The sequence below is a fragment of the Leuciscus leuciscus genome, assembly GCF_965113295.1.
Source record: "Leuciscus leuciscus genome assembly, chromosome: 2".
Classification (NCBI taxonomy): domain Eukaryota; kingdom Metazoa; phylum Chordata; class Actinopteri; order Cypriniformes; family Leuciscidae; genus Leuciscus; species Leuciscus leuciscus.
In genome coordinates, this window is record NC_138726.1 from 55,102,479 (window position 1) to 55,130,477 (window position 27,999).

Genomic DNA, 27,999 nt, shown 5'->3' on the forward strand with positions numbered 1-27,999 from the left:
GGGGGTGGACTGGAATACACTGCTGCTTCAATGTATATGTAATGAGTGATTATAATCAAGGTATTAATCAATATTTTTCCTTCTAAATATCAAATGAGTTGAATGAGTTCTCTGGAGATTTTACTTTGTTATAGGAGTTACCAGTGTGATTACTGAAATGTTCTTTTCATGTATTCTTTAATGTCAGTATTTGATATCTGAATGCAGTAACAGTGCTCGCTTATTTATCCCGGCTTCAAGAAATTAAATAGGTAAATGTTTTGTGTTTGAGAAAGGTCTTCAACGTGTTAAAACACATAGGGGTCACTGAAGCCAATAGTTTAAGGGACCATTTCTTTGTTAAAGCCTTACTTAGACTAAAGTGTAGCTCTCCTTGAGAAAGAGTGCATTATCTTGATGTTTTGAGAGGACTCTCCTGTTTTTAGTTAGAGCCTGGCCAAATCCAACCTTGGAAAAGCTGTGTGTCGGTGTGTGTGTTAGTCTTCTTGGTTACAGGTTAAGGAGCCACTGGCATTATTGGAGATTGACTGAGTGTTTATTCTGGACATGTTGGCGCCCAATAACCCAAATCTGTGATCTGGAAGGTCAAGACGTGCCTAACTTCAGGGTCCGAGTGTCAGCTGCATAATCGATGGAGATATGCTTCAGTCTATCTGTATATGTGTGGAAAAATACTGTTTATCTATTTCTTAGCCAATGAGAATTATTCAACCTGTAAGCAATGACGTAGCTTAAACCTTGGAAAGGGTATAACTGCTGTGATCTTTGTAACTGTAAGCGGGGCGGCCTACGAACTCCTGTGTGAGTCTTGAATCTGAACTTCTGCTCATGAAACTGCAAACTATCTTCAGTAAAACTTTTCTTCAATTTATTATAACTCTGACTCTGGGTCTTCTTTCAAACATCTGGTCCTTGGGTCCTAAACTGTTACTCCCTAACATGATGTAACCACTTTTTGTCCGTTTTCAGGTCTGTTATAAATCAGCAGGAGTTGCAATTTTAAAGGGAAAGTAAATCTCACTCTTGAGGAAGGTGGTTGATTTTGGTTGTAGAAGATGTAAATAATGTTTTAGTTATGGGGAACATCTATTGTGACAATCATACTTTACAAAACAGGTTGTTATTACAAACATTTAGAGAAGAAATTGATTTCTCATAAATATACTCTAGTGTTGATTTGGTGATTGGGACACTGTTCATGTTTTCCTCCACGTACAGTTCCAATACACTGATATATTTCATCTAAATAACCAATTAAATTGTCATTATGAATGGAGGCACAGAAAGCCTGATAAGATAGACTTCACTGGGAGTAATAAAGATAGATCCTTACAATCTAGAATTGGCTTTTGGTCAACTTCTGACGAACTTAGTTGGAAATTAAATTCAGCAGACTGACATTGTTTCTTCAGTGACCATACAATGATTCACACAGTTATCAGCCTTAGATCTACAAGGGACCTACTGGAATTATTGTCACGTTTTGGGTTTGTTCTGGTCATGTTTCTGTGTCATGTCTTGTTTCCATGTCTGTCATGTGATTCCCTGTTTGTCATGTGATCCTGCCATGTCTTGTCATTGGTTAATTGTCTGATCATTGTTCACAGGTGTCCCTTGTTTTGTCATTAGTCTGTGTATTTAAGCCCTCATGTTTGCCATGTGTCTTTGTCAAGTATTGTTTCATGTAATTCTACTGTTGTGTAAAGTTCATGTTCATGATTTGGTTTTTGTTTTCATGCCACGCCATGTTTTTGTTTCATGTTTTATTTTAGTTTAAATAAACTGCACTTGGGTTCTCACTTTCAACTTGCCTCCAGTGGATCCTTTATTACAATTATACAGGAACTCAACTACAAACAATTCACTTCCTGAAGATATTCAATTTAAGGATAAGGTTAAAAAAGTATGATAAAGAGATGTTACAATAATGCTAAACTATCAGGCTTATGACAATTTTGGAAATTATGAAATTAGAAAATGTGCAATCTCAAGAAGGAAATAGCCAAAGCAAAAAGAAACAGAGAAAATGTTTTCATTCAAAATATAATTGATATCTAATAAACAAACAGAAAGTCAACAAGATAAAAAAAATCTTTTAATACAATTATTGGAATTAGAACATATCTATGAATATATTTGGAAAGATTGTTTCCTCTTTAAAGAAGCTTAAGATTAATGATTATCTTACAATGGACAAATTATGTTGTAAAAATATAGGTAACACTGCTCTTAAATCCACTTAAAAAAATGCTAAAATTATAGATGAAGATTCCAAAATGATATGTGATCAAGACGTGTCTCTTGAAAAAAAATCATAAATGTATTGAAAAAAAATAATAAAGCACCAGGTAATGATGGTTCGACCTGTGAATTTTACAAAGAATTTCCGAATTTATTTTATATGACTTCAAAGAAATATTGTAAAATGAAGTAATGTTGCCAACTATGTTCCAGAGATTGGTTACACTGATTCCTAAGCCGAGGAAAAGATTTACTAAATATAGAGAATTGGAGGTAGGGCTGTCATGATTATGAAATTTGGCTGATGATTAATTGTCTGACAAATAATTGTGATTATGTTGATTAACTGTCGGTTTTTGAGCTTTGATGAATATGTTGATTAATTGTCTGTTTCAGGGCTTTGTCATAAATTTTGTGTGCTTCGTTTAGTAAATAATTCTGATGAATTTAATCCTTTGTAAGTTATCATTTTACAGTGTAAGTAAATATTAAAGTAATTTATTAAATTCAGTAAATAACTGAAAAGGCCATAATGTATCATTCATTATATATATTTTCTACATCACTATAGAATATTTGTACATCTTTGTTTGTTTATTTGGTAAACACAATGCAGAATCCACTAAATACACTATATATAAGCATAAGCTATGACAAAAGAAATGCTAATTTAGTTTATCCACAGTATTTGTGAAATTCTTGCTAATTTCCTGACCAGTGATTAAAATGGTTAATACCATTAAAAGACCACTAAATGTTTTGCCATCTTTGGCTTGGCCCCTTTTTCTTTTCTTTTTTTTTTCTTTTTTTTTCAGGAGTGTAATGTAAAATTAAGCAACTTTCCCTTTCAGCCACAACATCAGCCACACCCTCAGCACCAGATTCCTACACACACACACACACACACACACATTCCCAAGAATCACCAGACTAAAAGGCCTAATCAACACCACCTGCACCATATGATCATCATCACAGTCACTATATAAACCAACACTCCCCAGTTCACCTTCGTCTGGTCTCATCGTTCACCCCTGGACCTGTGGAGACTGTACCGTACCGTACCATAGGGATGGGGTCATGGGGAAATGAAGCCTCATGAATCACTGAGGCTTTTGGGCTTTCCCCTGACTGTTCCGGGAAAAGATTCAAAGTGTCGAGAACAGCGCCATCTGGTGCTTATTTCAAATAAAGCAGCCAGAAGCCTGTGTTAGAAGCTCTGGCAGATGAAGCAACCACAACACACTCCATAGTTTCAATGTTATGTGTACAAATAAAAGCCTTACATGTTTGTGTTTTATTTGTTCATTAAATAAATTCATTTTTTCTCCTCACAAACCCATCAACCAGACTGAGCACAGACAGTGGCTTGTTAAATAAGATCTGGGGTTCGAGCCTCCTGACACCCAAAGCGAAACGCGCACGTGATTGGACAGAAAGTGAGGCTTCGTTTGTCGTCCATCACGTGACTTTAGTAAACCAATACACACCCCGATACGGGGCTTCACTAGAAATTGTGTCGCATGTGCACAACTGCACATCGAAGCTTCAGTGTCATACGTAACATCACTACCGTACCGTACCATACCTGTGGGGTCCTCTCTCTACTCTACCTGAAACAGAAGAACTGTCACTTCACATCGATCAGCTACTCCTGTTTATATCCCATTTGTCTCTTAATAAACTCTGGGGTTGGATTTTCCCTTTGTCTGCATTCTTCTGTTTTAGGTTCTTTTTCTCTCTCTCTCTCTTTTTTTTTTTTTTTTTTTTTTTTCATTATTAATACACTGTTATTAGCATTTATTCCTATTTTTAATAGCTTTTATTATTTAGATAGTTTTTATTTTTTAATTTGTTCGTTTTATTTTTGTGCGTTATTCTTTTTTTAATTTAGCTTACATTTATTTTGATTTCTGTTTTAGTCATTTTAACACTTTTTAACCTAAAAATTATTTAGTTCAGTTAGTTGCCAAGATAACATTTTCTAATTTGTTTAACTTTTTAAATAAAAAATCTAATATGTTATTTTATTTTAGCTTTGCAGACTTTTTTTTCTCTCTCTCATAGTGATTGATGATATTAAAATTAAGACACAAAGTTCAGATAAAACCAATGTGAATGCTGCAATAAGTAAAATTTCTTTCTTTTAATTTTAATTCTGCATAAACTGATAATGACTGACTGTCCCTGTTCACTTTAGAATATGTGGAGGAAGTTTATATCCTCGGAGGTTTAGGATGAAACCATAACCACAGTGAGACTCATCCTATATAATGTAATATTCATAAAAGATGATGCAATGCTGCTATCATCACCGTTTAAACTTACATAAAAGTAAACGTTCTATTTTTAGGCGGAGCTTTGAAGATGCAAGAAAAAAAGAAGACTTTTAAGATTTATGCAAATTAATTAATAGTAAAATTTCATCGAATTGAATAATCTGTAGGCAATATAATTGAATAACCAAGTAAAAATTGTTTGATAAAATATAATGGCTTATTGAATTCAATTTGATGGATTATTACTACTAAATATACTGCATAAATCTTTATAAAAAATATTGTGAGAATTACAATAATATTTAATTTAAGAGTCAAGAAAATAAATTAAAACTAATATCTGCTTATAACAAAATCTTTATAGTGAATAAATCATTTTATTAATTATTTAATTTCTATCTTTGCTTACTTTTTATAATTCTAACCACTCGGATCATGCAATCCTCCTCATAGATTCCAGAAGAATCAATGAACGTTCATCAATGATAGTTATCTGTAATGAAATCACAGACTTCCACCCGATTCACGCTCAGAGGACCACATTATCACTCATCATCGTGGTTAGGGAGACTCAACACTTTAGAAAAACACTTCCAAGTTAGAAACTATAGAAATGATCCCTGAAAGTATAGTCTTAATGAGTCTCATCGCTCGACCAGGACCCGTTCTGCGACACGATGAAGCTCGACGACGGTAGTGAACGATGACGTCACCGCGGCGACTTCACATCGATGATTAAAACAACGCGTCAAACGCCTCGGTTTAAGAGGCCATATAAATACAAACACAAGTAAAAGCACGACCCTCTACACAAAAACGATGTCTTTTTATTGTTAATAAATGGATTGATTAAATCCACAAAGTTAACGTGAATTCAATCATGTCTGACGAAACACCATGCACTGAACTGAAGCGACCCTTAAAGGGATAGTGCACCCAGAAATAAAAGTTCTGTCATCATTTATTATTTATTATTTACCCCTGTTGTTCGAAACCTTGAGGGTGAGAATATGATGATAGAATTAAAAGTTTTGGGTGAACTATCCCTTTAACGTTTTGGGAATTAAAGTACATTCATTATTATGTTTAAGCAATTTGTAATTTAATTAAATGTTATTTTCTTCAGTAAAGCATGTAAAACATCAAACTTTAGCTGCACATAATGTTAGTACCACAGACTGTAAAAAAAAACTAAACAAAAAAAACACTATTGATTTGACAAATGACGAGGATTGTGGTATATATATATATATATAGGCCTATGTTGATTAACGGATCAAAATATAAAAATCAAAATGGATTAAAATGATGCTGTTTTGGTCATCACCATTTAGTTTCAAATATAACTCAATTCTTAGTAGGAACAATGATGAGGAGAACTGTAGTAAAAAGCCTTGTTTAGCCTACTCATGTAAACAAGGCTTGCTGTATTATTATCAGACTTTAAGAAATATAATAGAGTATCAAATTTGTCAAATTGCGTGATTTCATCTAACAAGACTCGTTACTTCATACTGTTTCATATATTCATATTTTATATAAACTCTTTTGTCCTCCTCTTCTGTGACCAAGACCCGCCTTCTTTCATTTGATTGGCCATCTCGTTAATTTGACATGACGAGCTCTGTTAAACTGCTGAGGCAGAGCAGCCTAAATTTAACTTTTAAAACGTTATCTTAACAACAACAAACAGCTTTACTCGTTCTACCCACTAAAATAATAAGATAAGACCATAGACTGCAAAAAATGAATAAATAAAATAAATAATATATATATATACAGTACAGGCCAAAAGTTTGGAAACATTACTATTTTTAATGTTTTTGAAAGAAGTTTCTTCTGCTCATCAAGCCTGCATTTATTTGATCAAAAATACAGAAATAAAAAGTAATATTGTGATATATTATTACAATTTAAAATAATTGGTTTTCAATTTATTATACTTTAAATTATAATTTATTTCTGTGATGCAAAGCTGAATTATCAGGATCATTACTCCAGTCTATCACATGATCCTTTAGAAATCATTCTAATATTCTGATTTATTATGAGTGTTGGACACAGTTCTGCTGCCTAATATATTTGATGAATAAAAGGTTAAAAAGAACTGCATTTATTCAAAATAAAAAAAATATTTTCTAATAATATAAATCTTCTTTACTATCACTTTTTATCAATTTAACAAATCCTTGCTGAATAAAAGTATTGATTTATTTCAAAAAAAGAAAGAAAAAAAATACTGACCAGTAGTGTATATTGTTGTTACAAAAGATTTCTATTTTTAAAACATTTGCTTCTTTATTTTATTTTATTTTACATTTTTATTCATCAAAGTATCCTAAAAAAGTATCACGGGTTGTGAAAAAATATTAAGCAGCAGAACTGTTTCCAACTTTGATAATGAATCATCATATTAGAATGATTTCTAAAGGATCATGTGATAGACTGGATGTCACATGTGACACTGAAGACTGGAGTAATGATCCTGAAAATTCAGCTTTGCATCACAGAAATAAATGTTAATTTAAAGTATATTAAATTGAAAACCAATTATTTTAAATTGTAATAATATATCACAATATTTTAAAAAAAAAATCTGTATTTTTGATCAAATAAATGCAGGCTTGATGAGCAGAAGAAACTTCTTTCAAAAACATTAAAAATAGTAATGTGTCCAAACTTTTGGCCTGTATCTGTATTTCAAAATTCTGATGGCGTTGATTTGGTGAATGCTGTTTTTCGCTGTTTTCATAACGTTTGACCAGCAGGTGACCAGCAGGTGTCACTAAAGTAACAAGATAAGATAAATTATGTGATTATTAATTCTACTATTCGCTCTGGTATCAGGTTTCAGGAATTGCTTCAAACATAATGAAACTGCAGTCTATCCGAGATGGTCCTCACTGCAGAACATGAAATCCACGGGGGGGGAGTCGGATCTAGATCCAACTCCTCCCACCTTACATATACCTAAACCTACCCAACTCCACCCCCGATCCCTAAACCTACCCCTAAACCTACCCATCTCCACCCCTTAATCCCTAAACCTACCCCTAAACCTACCCATCTCCACCCCTTAATCCCTAAACCCACCCCTAAACCTACCAATCTCCACCCCTTATATCTGGATCCAACTCCGCCCCCCGGATCTCATGTACTGCATTGAGGTGCTACTGGTCTATCCTGCTTTAACACATGTAAAGAGATTGAAAGCTCAATGAATCACGTGACCGCGAAATGAAAGCATGGCGCAATTATATTTTACAAAGATTCTCCTTATTTCGAAATGTTTTAGAATTTTAATGGTACATATGAAGTATATTTAATACCTCTAAATTATTATAAATCTTAACAGTTCTTGTCTATAAATGTATCTGACACATTTACAACCCATTACAAACAACAATTCCTCTAATCAAAATTCGTAAGTACAATTTACATATTATAATTACATTTTATTCTATTGTTGATAACAGCATATATAATAACCACTCGGATCATGCAATCCTCCTCATAGATTCCAAAAGAATCAATGAACGTTCATCAATGATAGATATCCGTAATGAAATCACAGACTTCTACCCGATTCACGCTCAGAGGACCACATTATCGCTCATCATCGTGGTTAGGGAGACTCAACACTTTAGAAAAACACTTCCAAGTTAAAAACTATAGAAATGATCCCTGAAAGTATAGTCTTAGTGAGTCTAATCGCTCGACCAGGACCCGTTCTGCGACACGATGAAGCTCGACGACGGTAGAGAGGGATGACGTCACCGCGGCGACTTCACATCGATGATTAAAACAACGCGTCAAACGCCTCGGTTTAAGAGGCCATATAAATACAAACACAAGTAAAAGCACGACCCTCTACACAAAAACGATGTCTTTTTACTGTTAATAAATGGATTGTTTAAACCCACAAAGTTTAACGCGACTTCATGCTATTGTCTGATGAAGCAGCGGTGACTTAAACACCACGCATTGAATTTCAAGCAACCCTTATTTTTTGGAGTGAAAGTACCTTTATTATTATATGTTTAAACATTTTGTACCTGAATTAAATGTTATTTTCTTCAATAATGCATGTAGAACTTAAAACTTTAGATGCATAAAATGTCAATACCCACAATCCACCTCGGTGGCAACTTTCCTTTTCATGGTTAGCTGACTGCATTTTGTCATGTGTATTAAAATCATCGATCAGCTACACTAAAATTAATAAAACTACTCTCGAACATTTGAACACATATTAGTTTGTCTGAATGCTAAAGGAAACAACATATAAGCATATAAGCCTTCATCGATGTGCGCAGCAAAGTGTTGGTGCTTCAACTAAATCAGTCCTGTCATGCAACACGAGTTCAAGCATCGTTCCGGCATTAACACTGCTTACAGCGTTCGCACTCTTCTGGAAAACCTGGAAATATTTTAAAACTGATTTTCAAGACCATAAAGTCATGCTTTTGTTTTGTTTTTTAATAAAAACTTATATAGAAAATTTTAAATTTTTTAACTTTACAACATTTATTCAAAGAAACACTGCATTCACTACATAATTCATGCATGCATCCTCTGGGAGGGAATCATGATCTTGTTGACAGAAACAAAATGGTGAATCTGCAGGCCTAAATATGATCTAAAAACAATAACTGAACTTTTTATTTCAAACTTCTTTTTTCTTTTTCTTTTTTTACAAGATTACACAAATGCTAGGCATCATTGTATGAACATTTAAGACTTAATTTTCCAGAAATTTAATGTCTGTTTTAATTATTGCATGAGTACAGAGAACAGAATTATAGTTATGATCAGTGACATGAGGAGTTATGAGTCGGCTGAAAGATATAATGTGTGAGGTTTGGTAATAAGTTATCATGCCCACATGTGGTTTACATTTAATTATGGATATATGAAGCCTCGATTTGCAACAAACTGTTTCGCAGATAGATTTAGTTCACAATGTTTTTACTAGTGATGATCAGACTTACAATAGCTTTGGGTTGTTAATTTAGCTAGCAATAGCAAGCTAGCTGAAAGTATAATATTTAATAATATTTAAGTGACAACATGTCAGGTAAGATAAGACCCCACCCTTCCTTCAGAGCGTCTTCAAAGCCACGCCTCCTCCAAAACACATGAACACGCACATGTGTCACGAGAGACGGCGTTAAACTACCTCATGTCTCAAAGCACATAACATTACAATAATAATGAACATAACTTGAAGAGCTCTGACCTGTACCACCTGAATGCGGCAGATTCATTACACCGTTGATAGTGTTGCCATTGAAACGCATAAACTCGAGTCACAAACCGCTCTGAATGTAACGTCACGTGTTTCCATCTCTTCTAAATTACAGTGAGTGAACGCAGCATAAGCTTGTTGTTTCGGTTCAGGAGGAACTGTAAAAGGCGGCGCTGTTTCGTTTGCGGTGCTCTGTGACTGACATCTGTCAAACGGGCTGTTTACACGACACCGCTTTCTACTACAAACTTAAACTTTTTATGCATTATGGCCTTTCATTTACACGACAACAGCGTTTCGGGCATTTTGAAAACGATACCATTATCATCTCAAAAACGTGAATCTGTGAAACGGTGACGTCATGTATTAACGTGCTCAGTATATAGGCGGTCTAGTGTTTCTTTACAAAGCGACATCACCACCTACTGGCCTGGCATGAATAATACAGCATTTTTAGTCGTTTTCGGGGACCATTTTGACAACATTGTCGTCTATAAAAAGAAGGTAAAACTTTTCCATTTTTAGTACGTCATTGTCGTGTATCTGAAAATAAATTGACCGAATGCAATGATTGGACAGGCATTTTATTGTCATCCGCCTTCCACGGATGATATATCGATATATATCATGTATGTATGTATAATGTATGTATGTATATAGGCCTATATATGTGTGTTTGTGTGTATATACATTACATGTATCTGAAAATACGTTGACCGAATGCAATGATTGGATGGGCCTTCCACAGATGATATATCGATATATATCATGTATGTGTGTGTGTGTGTGTGTGTGTGTGTGTATATAGGCCTATAGAAATATATATGTGTGTGTATGTATTATTAAACTACTTAACTTAGTGATTGCTATCAGGATGTTAAGAGACTTTCAACCAGCATAATACAAAAAAAAATTCTGGAACAAAGCACCTACCCTGCCTTTAAAAGTTTCAACGAAATGTTTCTTTAATGCAAGGAGGCAGCAGCAACCAAGCATCTCTCTCTCTCTCTCTCTCTCTCTCTCTCTCTCTCTCTCTCTCTCTCTCTCTCTCTCTCTCTCTCTCTCTCTCACACACACACACACACACACACACACACACATGCTCCATTTGCCATGAGAATGAGCGTTTGACGAGCATCGGCCCAGTCAGTCAGTCTGTCGTGGTCTGGAGAAGTACTCAAGAACACCACAAGAGACTGGATTCATCATCGTCTGTTCCGTAAAACGCCATAATCGGAGCTTCCAAACCTTCTGGATTTTAACAGTAACAGCTGTCTTTCACAAGAGAAAACCAGACCAATTCACGAAATGTCTTCATTTAATCTCTAATATATTCAAATAACTAAATGACCGAGAGATTTAATGGTCGGATCGGTTCTATCAACCGCATCAAGGGCACTAATTTATTAATAACGACGAAACCGTTTGTTATAAGTATGAACTTGAAGCATAAATAATGTTTAATACTTGCTCGGATGGGAGATCTTTTCAGTCTTTCTCAGAGAACTTGGAGGATTTTGACTCTATACGGAGTGTGCTTCTTTACAGGTTAGTAGGAATTGTTTGTTTGTTTGTTTGTTGCTTTTCTCAGCTACAAAGTTGAATTCCGAGCAGCTTTTCCTCGCGCGCCGGAGGGGATTTAAAGACCTCGTGCGGGTTTTTTGGCCACTCGAGTGCAGGATGAAGCTGTTGTTTTGTTTTTAATGCTTTATTTATGTTTTTAAAATGAGTAATTAATACGACGTTAAATCGATTTTTTAATAATTATGACAAAATCGTCTAAATTTGTTGAAGTGTATAAATACAACGAAATTTTACAACGAAACTTTATTAATATTGAATAGGCTATTCCGTTATTATGATATTTAATTTTTTTTATTATATTATTTTTCTGTTGGAAACAGCATGAATGATTCTGAAGTCGAACAGGCGATTCTGTTGTCGTTTCTCTTGATGCGTAACTTCGTTCCACGCTTGTTCAACAAAAGCTTCCGTGTTGCTATAGAAACGACTCGATTCTACCAATCACGATTTGAGAAACGCGTCACGTGCCCTCTGGACAAGACCCGTATGCGGATAACACGACAGGACGCGGTTGCTGTTGAAAAGAGGAATTCGCTTCTTAAAACAGCGCTGAATGGATACGAGCACAGGTTATTGATGTAGAAAAATGCGCTGATGGCTTCTAGACAGCTTACAGAGGGGAATGAGACGGAGTTTGAGTCCGAATTGCGTGGTAACAAGGAGGCTGAAGGAGGGAGCGAAACTGATTCCGATGCATCAAGTTACAGTTACTCAGACTCAGATTACTCAGAGTAAGAAACATCAACACATTCACAAACAATAGTTATTCATAATAACTGGATTGCTAATTCGATATTTTCATGTTGCATGTTTCACCATAAAACTTTGTTATTGAGATCGGTGTCAACTTGACTGCAGTATGTAAACATATTCCTATATATATATATATACATTCTATCTTAATATTACATAGTGTGTATGTATGTATGTATGTATGTGTATATATATATATATATATATATATATATATATATATATATAGAGAGAGAGAGAGAGAGATAGGCTAGATAGATAGATAGATAGATAGATAGATAGACAGACACACACACACACACACACACACACACACACACACACACACACACACACACACACACACATAAATTTCTCATGCTCACCAAGCCTGCATTTATTTGATTAACAAAAAAAAAAATAGGAAGAAGGAAAAAAACAGTAATATAAATATTATTACAATTGACAATTGAAATATTACAATAAATAATGGTTTTCGATTTTAATATACTTTAAAATATTATTTATTTATGTGATGCAAAGCTGAATTTTCATCATCCTTTACTCCAGTCTTCAGTGTCACATGATCCTTCAGAAATCATTCTCATATGATGATTTATTATCGATGTTGGAAACAGTTGTGCAGCTTAATATATATATTTTTGGAACCTGTGATACTTTTTTCATGATTCATTGGTGAATAAAAAGTTTAAAAGAACAGCATTTATTCAAAATATAAATCTTTTCTAACAGTATGAGTCTTCTTTACTATCAGTTTCTATCAATTTAAAACATCCTTGCTGAATAAAAATATTAATTTATTAAAAAAAAAAAAACAGGGTGGGGGGGGGTTCCAGTTGAACTGGAACTGGAAAAAAATAAAGAAAATTATATATATATAAAATTCTAATTATTTTTATATAAGTTGTCAGTTCAGGGGTCTCTCCTGACCCACATTTAAGAGAGGCTCATGAAAAGGGAAAATAGACCTCGTCCATTCTCTGCCCTCTCTCATTTTTAAGGGGAATTTCTGTTTCCAATTTGGAAAGTCAGCCATCATAAATAATTATATGCTATTCACCATCTTTAGTGAACTTATGGACGTGGTTGCCAAGAGCTAACCTCCAAAGTAGCGTGGCTTAATTTAGAAATGGAGAAGAAAACATAATGTCTGCATGGCTTGAATATTGAGTCGAGATATTCTGGAATGAAGGAGGGGATTGTGTTTCAGAGGTCTCGGATGTGTGTCTTTCCCCTGCGGCATTCTGACTTCATGCTTAAGTAGAGTTTAGTTCGGTTTGTGCTGTGAGATACAAAAAAGATACAAAAGAGTTTTAATTAATTGAAATTATGCTGAAGATGAAAAAAATGAAATGTAAAAATGTTGAGTGAAGTAACTGAAATAAAATAAGGTTAAGTTGAAGTACTAAAAAAAAGAAAAATAAAACTGAAATAAAAATAAATGAAAGCTAAATAGAAGTATTGGGGGGAAACTAAATGTAAAAAATTGCAAAAAGCACATAACAAAATGACTAAAAATTTTAAATTTAAATGAAAACTGAAAATAAAAGCTTTTTCAAAATATTAATATTATAATAGTGTAAAAATAATAGTACTAAAATAAATCCTGCTTGATTTCTACCTTATGAAGTTGATTGAATTAGATTAAATAGTTTCTGATAGTTCAAAATATGAATAAATATTATATTAATTTATCATTAATTGTACTAAAATAAAAGCTGCATGATTTCTTCCTTATGAAGTTGATTGAATTAGATGAAATAGTTTCTGATAGTTCTTATTCATCTTGATTTTAGCCCAAGGATCTGCATGGGCTGGCTCAGAAAAGCTAGTTCTGAGAAATCAAATGCAATGACATTCAGAGATTATCTGGATATTATCGCATGCTTCTTTAATGTTCCCTCTGTTTCAGTGACCTAGAGCCGGAATGGCTGGATGATGTCCAGAAGAACGGTGAACTCTTCTACCTGGAGCTGAGTGAGGGAGAAGAAGAAGCTCTGCTGGCCCGAGCATCCGCCAATCACTCCGCTGCGACCAATCACGTACGTTTCAGCGAAAAGGAGGCGGAGATTATCAGCGACAATGGTAAAAAGCAAGGAAACTCCAGCAACAAATCCAAAGCAAAACTCAAGAAGTTCACCAAGATCCTGAGACCAAAGCGGCGGTCCTCTCAAAGGAAAGCCGCTGATGGGAAAGACGGAGGATCTTCCCAGCATCCCGCCTCCATCCTGAAGAATCAAGCGGGACAGCGGCCGGGAGTCGTGGTCCAGCAGCAGCGCCTGAAGGACGTGTGTGTGTATCTGAACCCAAAGCGTCTCGGCAGCGCCTCTCCTCCATCTCCAGACCGAGGCGGCCTGCTGGAGGCCTTGCTGGGGGTCGTGCATCGGCCAGGAGGGAACACTGGGAAAAGAGGAGGAAAACTCATCATCCATGGTCTGGTCCCACACAGTCCTGCCAGCAAGTGTGCTGAGATTCTTATTGGTAAGCGCAACTTGACAAGGAGCAGGTCATTGTTCTAGTATTTTTACTAGTGATGATCAGACAATTTTATTTTTTATTTTTTTTATTCACCAAGGCTGCATTTATTTGATCAAAATACAGAAAATTTGTGAAATATTATTACAAATAATAAATAAATAAAAATTATTTTAAAATGTAATTCATTTAAAAACATACTAAAAAAAATGTATATGATACTTACATTACTGTTCAAAAGTTTGAGGTCGGTAAGATTTTTTAATGCTTTCGAAAGAAGTCGATCTTATACTCACCAATGATGCATTTATTTAATACATAATACAGTAAAAACAGTGATATTGAGAAATATTATTACAACTTAAAATAACTGTTTTAATATATTGTAAAATGTAATTTATTCCTGTGATCAAAGCTGTATTTTCAGCATCATTACTCCAGTCTTCGGTGTCACATGATCCTTCAGAAATCACCATAATATGCTAATTTCCTGCTCAGGAAACATTTATTATTATTATCAATGTTGAAAACAGTTCATATTTTTGTGGAAATCATGATTTTTGTTCAGGATTGTATGAGAAAGTTGAAAAGAACAGCATTTATATCATTATAAACATCTTTTACGGACACATGTGATACATTTAACGCACCCTTGCTGAATAAAACTATTAGTTTATTTTTTGTAATTAAATAATAAGATGGCAAACTCTTGAACGCTAGTGTGTGTTATTTGGCTGCCGGCTGGTAAAACAGGCAAAAATACCTCATGAACTTCAGAGACCCAATCCAGAGACCAGAATATCATGGAAAATGTCGACTCGGTTCTGTAAGAAACCGCCTAGCATCCATTCAAAACCATCCTAGCAGAGCATTAACAGCCATTCAGACTTTTTGAACTCACAAAACAGTCTGGCTGATGTCATGACACTGTAAAGTCGAGCTGTGGCTTGGTGTTGTGGTTGGTTTTATTAATATTCTCTCTTACAACTGCCTGTTAAACACTCTTTAGTTTAATGTTCCCGGCACATTTGGTAATGAAATCATACGATTGGAAGCAACAAAAAAAGCCGTTTGTTCAGTTTTCAGCCGTGAATATTTTTCTGTTGATGTACTAAACCGATATTCGAGGGGAACCCGCAGTCACTCTCTCCCAGACTCAGACCAAAGAAATTCCAAACGGGTTACACCACCCCGAAAACGCTTTCCCCAGCAGCTTTTTACGATTGTTTCTCAAACGCCCGTCCATACTAAAGCAATTAGACCGTTTATCTGAAATAACTGAGGGGAAATCGTTGCATGCCGCAAAGAGAAGAGTGTGCAGATCTACCAGAGGCAGGTGGAGGTGCTGTTTGATGTGCGTTTGTTTTTATCTTATGGTACTAGAAGTACAGTTCAGCAAAAGCTCGGGAATCAGGCGACGGTGATCATATGTTTGTGATCTTTGAGTTGAATATCTTTCATGCTTTCTGTAGGTGATGCTCTGGTTGCTGTGGACGATGTGGACGTCACCTCAGAAAACATCGAGAGAGTTTTGTCCTGTATACCGGGTCCCACACAGGTAAGTGTGCATTTGTGGCTACATATACAGTACAGGCCAAAAGTTTGGACACATTACTATTTTTAATGTTTTTGAAAGAAGTTTCTTCTGCTCATCAAGCCTGCATTTATTTGATCAAAAATACAGAAAAAAAAAAAAAAAAAAAGTAATATTGTGATATATTATTACAATTTAAAATAATTGTTTTTCAATTTATTATACTTTAAATTATCATTTATTTCTGTGATGCAAAGCTGAATTTTCAGCATCATTACTCCAGTCTTCAGTGTCACATGTGACATCCAGTCTATCACATGATCCTTTAGAAATCATTCTAATATTCTGATTTATTATGAGTGTTGGACACAGTTCTGCTGCCTAATATATTTGATGAATAAAAGGTTAAAAAGAACTTTATTTTTATTCAAAATAAAAAAAATATTTTCTAATAATATAAATCTTCTTTACTATCACTTTTTATCAATTTAACACATCCTTGCTGAATAAAAGTATTGATTTATTTTAAAAAAATAAAGAAAAAATGACTGACCCCAAATTACTGACCAGTAGTGTATATTGTTGTTACAAAAGATTTCTATTTTTAAAACATTTGCTTCTTTTTTTTAAATTTTAATTAATTTTTTTAAACTTTTTATTAATCAAAGTATCCTAAAAAAGTATCACAGGTTATGAAAAAAATATTAAGCAACAGAACTGTTTCCAACTTTGATAATGAATCATCATATTAGAATGATTTCTAAAGGATCATGTGATAGACTTAGGGTGACCAGACGTCCCGAAAAATCCGGGACAGTCCCGAAATCGAAACTGTTGTCCCGAATCCCGAATCTGGCCCTAATTGTCCCGAAAATTATACTAAAGCAAAATCTTGAGTAGTTATTGTCTTATAAACATTAAAAACTGTCTGCGGAGGTTGAGGCCGGCGACACACTGGCTGCGTGGCGTGTCCGTTTTTATTTCGGCTCCCTGTTAACAGGTTAGAGCTTGCACACTGCCTGCGTGACGCGCGTCTCAGGCGCGCCTCGAGCCGCGCGGAAAACGCGTGCATGCTAGAAACAGAACCGACGCCTATTTTTCACGCGACACGCAAGCCTGCAAAATAGCAAGCAAAACAGAATAGGAAAAGATGTTTGTATGTCATTTTGACATGAAAACATATTAATAAATGACATTTTGATGTTTGAAAGTTTAAGTTTTTACATAAATGCAGATATAAATGTAATAAAAAAAAATATATGATCGATTTTCAAATATTGCACCTGTCAATACAGAATAATGACAGACTGTTGAATAAATCAATTTTATCTTTGAATAAAAATATGTTTGGTTCAGGTTTGAAATTCATTATCTTTTATTAGGCTACGCAGTCTGATATCATAGAAGCCCCCCATCCCGTCACCCCAGACCCATAGACCCCCCCCCCCCCGGTCCCGAATTTCAGCCAATCTCATCTGGTCACCCTAGATAGACTGCCAAGAAAATTCAGCTTTGCATCACAGAAATAAATGATGATTTAAATTTTTTCCTGTATTTTTGATCAAATAAATGCAGGCTTGATGAGCAGAAGAAACTTCTTTCAAAAACATTAAAAATAGTAATGTGTCCAAACTTTTGGCCTGTATTGTACATTAATCTGGAGACATTTGAAAACACATCTTTTGAGACACCTTGTTCACGTGATCTTGGGACGATTTTTTTCGTGCGATGAACCTGTGTCCGTGACGTCACCTGTAGGTTTCTGGAGAACATTTTTGAAGCCCAAAGTGGGCGGATCTTGCCATTTTTGACACCCATCTTGGCAGCGCGTCACTCCCAGATTACCAAAAATGGGCAAAGAGGCGATTATCTGAGGTGACATGACGCTAACAGACAGAAGACAAACGGCGAGTAGTGACATCAGCGGCAATCCACCTGTCACTCAAGTGGCCACGCCCTTAATTATGCAGAACTTTAAGGCTTAAAGGAACACTCCACCGTTTTTTGAAATAGGGCTTATTCACCTTCTTTCCTACATTTAGATAGGTGGGCAAATGCATTTTTGTCTCAGTGCATGCATTGTTTTAGTTTGACAGGGTCGGCGCTAGCTTAGCTTAGCATAATGAATGGAATCCTTTGTTGCCAGCTAGCATGTCCTGAGTAAAAGTGATATAAATTTTTTTTAAAACCCACCTAATTACTTCTTGTGGCCTGCGTATTCACAACAAGTACAAATAGCGATGCAGATTAACACTAGACGATTTCCTATGCAGATATTGACTTGGAACTATATTAGGGGGAAGCACAGGTGAAGCACTGCTACTTGGGCGCAGAGATATCACGCCCAAGTAGCAGTGCTTCGCCTGTGCTTCCCCCTAATATAGTCCTTAATATATAAGTCAATATCTGCCTAGGAAATCGCCTAGTGTTAATCTGCATCACTATTTCTACTTGTTGTGAATACGCAGGCCACAAGAAGTAATTAGGTGGGTTTTTAAAAAATTTTATATCACTTTTACTCAGGACATGCTAGCTGGCAACAAAGGATTCCATTCATTGTGCTAAGCTAAGCTAGCGCCGACCCTGTAAAACTAAAACAATGCATGCACTGAGACAAAAATGCATTTGCCCACCTATCTAAATGTAGGAAAGAAAGTGAATAAGCCCTATTTCAAAAAACGGTGGAGTTTTCCTTTAATAAAATTTAAACGGATGAGTTATAAAAAAAAATTCACCTCCTCACAGTCGTCATGAAGGGCAAAATTAGCGATATAGACCAAAACCACTTTATGTACCAGGCTGTAAAAAAATTTTTTCTGCTGTAAAGGAGACGGTCTCTAGTGGCCAGTCGATGAATTGCAGTTTAAGTCACTTCTGTGTTTGATTCAGGAGAGAGATAGGAAGGTTGCCGCCTGGAGAAAACACTCCAGGTTCTGAAACACATGCTCCAAACGAGTCTAAATGCTTAAAACTGAGACAAAGCTTGAACAATGAAAATGAACAAATGTTTCTGTTGCTCTATACAGCCGTCGACAGCAGTTCAACCCTGAGGTAAATATAAGGATGAAAGCTGAGAAATCTCAGATGCTTTTCACCACTTGTAAGACAAAAGCTCAGCTTTTTCCCATAAACTCCCAAACGCTGAGGGCACATAAGGGCAACTCCATGTTTTGGGAACTGAGGTCTGTTTTTAAGGGATTAATTTGACCTAACTGCCTTGAAATTAGACTTTTTTAACAAGACATAATGTTTTCAGATGAGCACTTTCTAAAAGTGGTTTTGGTTTTCGCTCAGCGCCTCTTGGCCTGCGAGTAAATGCTCTTTTCTTGAAAACCCTCCAGGCTAACAATATTTTCTACATTAACGAATGCAAACTGTTTAGAGCTAAACGTAATTTGGTCTCTGTGAAATATTGATGGATTTAATCTTGTCATAAACGAGACAAATTGACTGTCGATGTGCATTAAGCTTTGATGGTTTCCTCATGTCGTTGAGGTGCCGCTGAGTTCTTTGGGTTAGTGAGGCTGTTGTTTGTTGCAAATTGTTAGTAAAGTTAAACAGTTTTCAACTTTCCTCAATTTTCCATTTATGGCCACAATAGCTACGACTGATCTCAACCCAAAACCCAGAAGCTGGATGGAGTGTGAAGGCACGTTTCCAACAACCCGTGAACTCAGTTTCCTTCTCTGGTGTTTGAAAATAAGAGCATTTAACCTTAAAACAGTTGTGAAGAATCACATGTGCTTCACAAAGCGCTTAAATAGGGGTGTAACGATACCCTCATCATGTCACGATTCGATACATATCACGATACTGAACTCACGATACGATATTATTGCGATACTACAAGACATATGGTAAAAGGTTAACAAAAAATGCTAAATTTGGTATTACATTGTGTGTGTAAATGAATAGGCTTGGTGCTGATAACACAATGCACAGGACAATCGAGACACCAGAATACAAATATTCATGATTCTGAAGCTGAAAATCCAGAATTATTATAGTCGAACATACTTGCACTCTGTCACTGACTAGATACATTTTAAAATAATGTGTTTTTACTGATAGCATCAGACATTTGGCATTATCAGGACCCACAAATATTCCCCCCATTGCATTATTAAACATTATATTCAACATTATATATAGTAGTTTAATGTAGTACTGACACTAAAACTCTGAAAAACTCTTTTCTCTCACAGAAATGTTCGTTTTGGATCGAACTATACACATTTATGCATTTTTGTATTGGGATATATTGTGACACGATATATTGTTACACCCCTACATTTACAGCATCAGTGATTTGAACAAAGCCCTAACATGCAACGTGCCTCACGCCAGTTATGCCACAGTCATGAATGCTGTGCTGATACTTTTGATGCAACTGTACGTTTGTCTATAACTTCAGCTGGACTCCGCTTCTCTCTGAGAACGCCTTTCGTTTGATCCCTTCTCAAGCTGGTTCTGCTCACTCTGTTGCCTAGGAGAGGATGGAATGTTGAAATTACAGAGTTCTGTCGCCACGGCAGCGACGGCGGTTACGGTAACGCTTGTTTTTGTAGGCCACAGGAAAAGAGCCATTATCCTGTGGAGAAGAGAGAGGGAGAAAGTGATTAAAGGACGAGAACCGATAGCAAATTACACCATAGGACAAAAAAGGACAGGCGAGGCTATTATGACATTAGGGTTGAGGAACCGTGCTCTTGTGAGGTTTCCAGAGGCTTGCCAAGATTTTAAAATGAGTCTCGGCTGGTGATTTATGAAATTGTAAGGTAACGTGAAGCGGTGTGTGATTTGTTCATTTTAAATGTTAAGAGTTACTACACCACAGGAACAAAATCATCATGTCCACTGGTCTTTCTTTGGACACTGACACCAGTAGGATTTTTTTGAGAAATTAATACTTTTTACATCCGGAAAAACACACGGAGAGCATCAGCTTTAGTTTCTGCTCTGACAGCCGTAAGATCAGCCGACCGCTGTGAGTGTGTGTTAGATATCAGGAATGGTGAGAGAACATTGTGTTTGATACGTTTTTCATCTTCAAACCAAACTTGGGTCTTCAGCTGACAGAGTTTAAATCTCGTTTGGCTAGAGCTTATCCCATAATGTTACGTATGAGTTCAGTGGACGGAGAGAATACGGTCTTCTGAGGCTGTTTGAACACATTCGATCACATGAGTGTTTACACTACGAAAGCAATCCGGTCCAATGTGTTTTTGACGACCTCTGGAAGTGTTGGAATGTGGACGAGCTCAAAGCGTTTTAGATTGTGCTCAAATTGTGATCCGATCGACCAAATGCATCTTAATACCAGATGTAAACAGGGCCTTGTTCATCTATGCATGCATTAAAGGCACACTATGCAATATTTGTACCTTTATATAACAGCTTCGAAATCATTTCGATGGTAAACGAACTCGTAGTAGGGCGAATCATCTGGTAAAACCAGCAATGCAAGTTTGAGAGGTGGCGTCCCGACAAATCTCGCGAGAATCACGGCTTTACGGCACGACATACATCAACAACATATGAAGCAGCCTCTATGGAAGACACTAGCACACATTTCAGACGTGAATCAGGGCAGAGTCGACGAAGAAAGCGTGGTCGGAAGAGTCAGTATTGTATTTAAAGTTACAGTAAGGAGAATCTATTTCAATAAATGCTGCTCTTTTGAACTTTCTGTTCATCAAAGAATCCTGAGTGTTTTCAACATTGATAATATAATAATAAATGTTTCTTGAGCAGGAAATCATCATATTAGAATGATTTCTGAAGGATCATGTGACACCGAAGACTGGAGTAATGATGCTGAAAATTCAGCTTTGACAAGGGCTGCCAACTCTCACTCAATTACTCACGCAATTAACACTTTTCACACACTCTCACGCCACACATCCTTTTTCTCACGCACAGAAAAATCGCGACGCAAAGCCGACAGACTAGAGAGAGCAGGTTATTATGATATATATATATAAAAAAAAATCTCAGCTCTCAGATTCTGTCAATTTTATTACGAAATTCAAACGATAAATACTGGCGTTTGTAAATGTGATGCGACAGATCCCTAGCGGCACGTGACCCGATCATCTCTACTAGCTAATAGTAAATAAACACGAATGAACACTGTTAAAAGAAACAGTACAACTTACCGAAATGTATATTCCTCATACATAATATCGATCAATCAGTGTTTTTCAACTGCGGAAAGAGGTCAATAAAACAGCAGGAGAACAATTATATCACATAACATTTACCTCAGGAAAGCCATTTAATGACCATAATATAGGCTATAGCACGTTAGTTGGCTAGAAAAAAAGAGCTAAATAGAGAGTATTTTGCTAAATATGTGTAGGCTACTATATTACATATTTATTATATTTTCACTTCTATCATTAAATAAAGTTGTTATTATAATAAAAAACGCATTATATTTAATTTGAGTTATTTTTAACCTAAAATAATACTGCCAGCTGATTGGGCTCTCTGTATGTTTACAGCATTAGGTGAGTTTTTTTTTTCTTGAGAAAAATTAATGCCTATCTTGTGTAGCCTACCTAATATTTATCCAAATTAGTCAATATTAAATCAAATCACAAGAATTGAACTGAATTGAAATCCTGAAATTTGTTTCTAGCAATAATAAAAAAACGTAGCTTACCAGACATTGTATCATATAAACATTGTAACATGTTGTCACTAAACCTAATAAAATTCAGTTTAGTTACTAAAATGTTTTGACAATCACAATACACTTATTGTGATGCAAGATTATTATTTTTTACATCCCAACAACCCCCCCAAATCTCACTCCAAGCAAAACTCAAAAGTTGGCAGCTATGGCTTTGATCACAGGAATAAATTACATTTGACAATATATTAAAACAGTTCTTTTAAGTTGTAATAATATTTCTCAATATCACTGTTTTTACTGTATTTTGTATTAAATAAATGCATCATTGGTGAGTATAAGAGACGACTTTCGAAAGCATTAAAAAATCTTACCGACCTCAAACTTTTGAACAGTAATGTAAGTATCATATACATTTTTCTTTTTATATATTATATGTTTTTGGAAGCACATCTAAATAAACAATAATACTTACATCAAGTGTCAGCCAGTCAAGCAACAGTCATGGAGTTCGGGAATGCTATTATATAGATCTCTCCAGATATTATAGACCTCACTGATAATAAGAAGAGCTAGCATTGGCCGTGATGCATGATGATATAATATCTCTATGTGATCTGAATTCGGCAGTCTTCCACACCTCTTAATAACAGGCTTGTTTTTCCAGCTCAGCGCTGCAGTCCAGCTGCTCGCGGTCAGCAAACACTCGTGTGTGTCTGTTCTGCATGTTAAACCAGCGAGTGGGAGTGAATACGCCGCTCTCTGAGCGCCGTTAACTCACAGATGGGCGCTGTTGTGTTTAGTGATCTCCGGGTGTGCTTTATTTGATTTGTACAATCTTAGAAAGTGCTGTTTCTTTTAGTCCTGGGCTGAATCTCGAGATACATGTTCATCTTAAATCATAAATCGAGTTGAAATATTGGGTCAGTATGATTTTTCGGGAATCCTTTAGTTTAGGGTCCAATTCTCACTATTAACTAGTTGCTGATTAGCATTCATATTATTAGGATACTGACTGTTTATTAGTACTTATAAAGCACATATTAATGCATTATTCTGCATGACCATATTCTACATCCACCTAAACTTAACAACTACCTTACTAACTATTAATAAAGCAGTAATTAGGAGTTTATTGTGGCAAAAGTCGTGGTTAATAGTGAGAATTGGACCCTAATCTAAAGTGTGACCGATTTGTCTTATTGTTTTTGAAGGAAGTCTCATGGAAGTTATGGCAAGTCACCATTATTGTTCTTTTCTGTGGTATTTCTTCCATTTCGGCACATATACACAACTTGCTTTAGTTGTAATTCTATATAACCTTTTCAGTCTGCTTAACAAACTAAGAAAGTTCTACATCACTGTTATGTAATATCAGTGCTCATATTAAAGAGGCCATACTATGCCCCTTTTCAAAGTCTTGATGTTGTTTTTGGGCTCTACTAGAGGAGGTTTTCATGCTTGAATGTTCAAAAAACACATTATTTTCCCCATATTCTCCACTGTTGCTGCTCCTCTCTTCCCAGTCTGTCAGTAATGCTCTGTTTAGTTCCTGTCTCTATGAAGCTCCTCCTTCTGAAAAGCACACTGTGTTCTGATTGGTCGGTTGGACCAGTGTGTTGTGATTGGTCAAGCGCTTTTAGTGTGTTTTGGAAAAGCCACGCCCCTTGCCATAACCACTACTAACTAACTCAACAAGGCCACGCCTCTTTATATTGCATATGCCTTGGGCGGGAATTTTGTTTGTACATTCCTGAAACATTTTTCATGCTCAAACAGCAACATTACACACTAAAGACAGTTGAAAATGTAAAAAAGCATAATAGGTCCTCTTTATCTTAAATGCTAGCTGATTGGACTACAAGTAGAAAAAATTATTAGTTTTGAGTTCATAGAAAAATTATTTTTACATAATTATTATCACAGACCAAATTTAATTTATAAGTTGAGTAAATTAAATAAGGTCCTGAGTCCTGGTTTCTCAGCTAAGATATAGTCAAACAAAAATTAATTCAGACACCTTCAACATTTCTCACATTATCACAGTTTATTCGCTATAGTTTAGAAAATGGTAATAAAATATGACAAGAACTCAGAGTTATCAAATCAGTGGATATTTCACTGGTTTTGTCCATCCTTCTGTTAGACCGTCTCACAAATGAATTATGTTGAATATCTGTCAGCTGTTTAATTTAACTACACAATTAGATAATACCAATTTAGGTCAACCAATAGGGGTTATGCGGAACGCCCAACGTTCGAACCGGAAAACAGGTATAAGCATTTCCGGTTTGCACTACCGTACGTATCGGCAGCGGTAGGTGATCTCTGAGGTAACTTATTTTTCGCTTTTTTAGAAAACAATTCTTATTTCTGTTTTAATTAAAATGTCACGAATGTTTAAGTATCAGAAAAAATTTTTTTATAAAAAAAATAAAATGCAGTCTTCATTTGATTGTTTTAATCATCTGCAAGCAAATATAAAAGGTTAAACTACTATGATAGCATACAAGTCTAAACTAACTTACTGATAGTTAGCTAACTCTACATCGGGTGCCATTAGCAAAAGCTACATACTAACTTACATACCTTCATAATCATGAATAAATGAGGAGGCGTAAAACTTAAATCCTTTATCTAACGGAGTACTCGGGGCTCTGGAAGTCCGTTTGGCAATACGATGTACATCTGAAATGGATAGAATGGGTAGATCCTGTAAACACCAGCTATAAAAGATCGCCATTCCTACGCTGTGTTTACCTCAGTAGCTGACGACCGGAAGTAGTTATATCTGTTTTGTAGAACCCGGAAGTATGTTGCGCATAACCCCTATTACCAAGCAATGCTTCATTTTGTTCAGTCTGTGGTGTAAAAAGGCAATTAGCAATTAAACATAAAACACTTCAGCAAAACATGGTCAGGTCAAAGTGTCTGAATCATTTTTGGTCCCAAATATTTTATTAATTGTACTGGTAGTCACTGTATGAAGACTTTTTGGGTATAATATGTCACAGTTTACTTTATTTTGCTATCCTCACTTACATAAATGAACTATAGTGTCCTGCGCCCACTAGTAAAAAAAAAGTTTTATTTTATCATCAGTATTTATTTCTGATCTTTTCTCTGTGTTTCTCAGGTGAGGTTAACTCTGGAGACGGTGTGTCCCGTCGGGAGCGACCCGGACTCGAGACCCAAACCGTCTCCTCCGGTCAGTCAGCTGGTCCGACTGCTGTGGGGCGAGGACACAGTCGAGCTCCAGATGTCCATCGCACATGTACCGCACATAGTGATGTACCTCTCGCTCAAGCTGGACTCTGACTCGCCGCAGGAGGAGGTCAGTCTGTTCCACTTAGGGCCCTATTTTAACAATCTAAACGCATGGTCTAAAGCGCAGGGCGCAAGTGCAGTTAGGGCGAGTCCGAATACATTTTTGCTAGTTTAACGACGGGAAAAATGGTTGGCGCTCCCGGTGCATGGTCTAAAAGTGTTGTCCCTATTCTCTTAATGAGTAATGGGTGTGTTTTGGGCTTTACGTGCAATAAACCAATCACAGTCTTATCTCGCATTCCCTTTAAAAGCCAGTTGCACTCACGCCATGACGGATTCAAAATTGACATAGCGGAATTTGATAGCGGAAAAACTCAACGCGTCTCCAAGGCGCAAATGGAAATTCTGCCATGTAAATAGCGAAAACCACAATAATGAAATTGTTCAACATTGGTTTGAGTGTAGGATATTTCCCTGACTCCTGGAATCAAGGCCTGATAACACACATCTTTAAACAAGGAGACAAACATGAGCCACACAACTACAGAGGCGTATGTGCCAATCGCAACCTGGGGAAAATATTCTGCTGGATTATTAATATACGATTGCAGAACTTTCTCATTCTGCCCAAACACACAACATCTGAGCACATTCACACACATTCACACCCTCCGCTCATGGCTCGCTTTGTTGACTTTGAGAAGGATTTTGATTCAATCTGGCATGAAGGACTCATCCTATAAAACTGCTGAAAAATGGGATTGAAGGGAAAACTTTTGATTTGATCAGCAACACCATGGGCCCTATTTTAAGGATCTAAGTGCATGGTCTAAAGCGCAGGGCGCAAGTTCACTTAGGGCGAGTCCGAATACATTTTTGCTAGTTTAACGACGGGAAAAATGGTCGGTGCTCGCGGCGCATGGTCTAAAAGTGTCGTCCCCATTCTCTTACTGAGTAATGGGTGTGTTTTGGGCTTTACGTGCAATAAACCAATCAGAGTCTCATCTCACGATAATAATCTTTTACATTGTAATCCTTTTATTTTTAATATGTTTGTGTGCTCCTGCTGTGCGTCCCTGTGTGTTTAATAAGCAGAGTGTACGCGCGCTGTGGACCCGCCTGTTAGCGCACATTACTAATGCGCTCTTTAAATAACAAAAAAAATATTGCGCCATTGACTAGACCAGGTTTTTGTTGGTCAATGGCTCAGTTTATTTCAGTTGCCTCAAAATAGCAAAGCGCCATCAATGTGCCAGAACCATAGACTGTAAAAAAAGATGGACGACGCCCCTTCGCTCTCTTCCATTGATGAGAACTGAAGCCGCCAGTGTCCCGATATGGCGCTGACATATTGGAACTTGAGTCTGCGCAGTAGTGATCTCGGGACCAGACCTGCGCAGTAGCGATCTCGGGACCAGACCTGCGCAGTAGCGATCTCGGGACCAGACCTGCGCAGTAGCGATCTCGGGACCAGACCTGCGCAGTAGCGATCTCGGGACCAGACCTGCGCAGTAGCGATCTCGGGACCAGACCTGCGCAGTAGCGATCTCGGGACCAGACCTGCGCAGTAGCGATCTCGGGACCAGACCTGCGCAGTAGCGATCTCGGGACCAGACCTGCGCAGTAGTGATCTCGGGACCAGACCTGCGCAGTAGCGATCTCGGGACCAGACCTGCGCAGTAGTGATCTCGGGACCAGACCTGCGCAGTAGTGATCTCGGGACCAGACCTGCGCAGTAGTGATCTCGGGACCAGACCTGCGCAGTAGCGATCTCGGGACCAGACCTGCGCAGTAGCGATCTCGGGACCAGACCTGCGCAGTAGTGATCTCGGGACCAGACCTGCGCAGTAGCGATCTCGGGACCAGACCTGCGCAGTAGTGAGCAGGAAGTAAAGCCGCGAAATCAGCGCTCCGCCCTCACTCTCGCAGAATGCACTCAGGGAGAGTGGATTCTGCACACTTTTTAAAAAATTGATTGCAG

At 36.7% G+C, this 27,999-nt stretch overlaps 1 protein-coding gene and 1 long non-coding RNA gene across 4 annotated transcripts in view; one reads left to right on the forward strand and one right to left on the reverse strand.

Annotated features, from left to right (window-relative positions):
• Nucleotides 1-9: 9 nt before the first annotated feature.
• LOC309493354 lies at nucleotides 10-27,999 on the reverse strand. Its single transcript, XR_014203860.1, has 3 exons — nucleotides 27,859-27,999; nucleotides 27,285-27,382; nucleotides 10-197 (listed from the first exon to the last, which is right to left on the reverse strand). It is a non-coding gene; the product is annotated as an uncharacterized lncRNA (long non-coding RNA).
• Nucleotides 10,931-27,999, forward strand: part of intu (inturned planar cell polarity protein) — a 36,315-nt gene continuing 19,246 nt past the window's right edge. Inside the window, exons 1-4 of one of the 3 annotated variants that reach the window (XM_082162336.1) lie at nucleotides 10,931-11,316; nucleotides 14,018-14,586; nucleotides 16,053-16,138; nucleotides 25,888-26,085. In XM_082162336.1, the coding sequence (XP_082018462.1) occupies nucleotides 11,225-11,316; nucleotides 14,018-14,586; nucleotides 16,053-16,138; nucleotides 25,888-26,085 (945 nt within the window). In that variant the 5' untranslated portion in view covers nucleotides 10,931-11,224. Of the gene's footprint in view, nucleotides 11,317-11,736; nucleotides 12,084-14,017; nucleotides 14,587-16,052; nucleotides 16,139-25,887; nucleotides 26,086-27,999 lie in introns of those variants that run through there. The other 2 variants (XM_082162335.1, XM_082162334.1) reach the window with 2 other exon arrangements.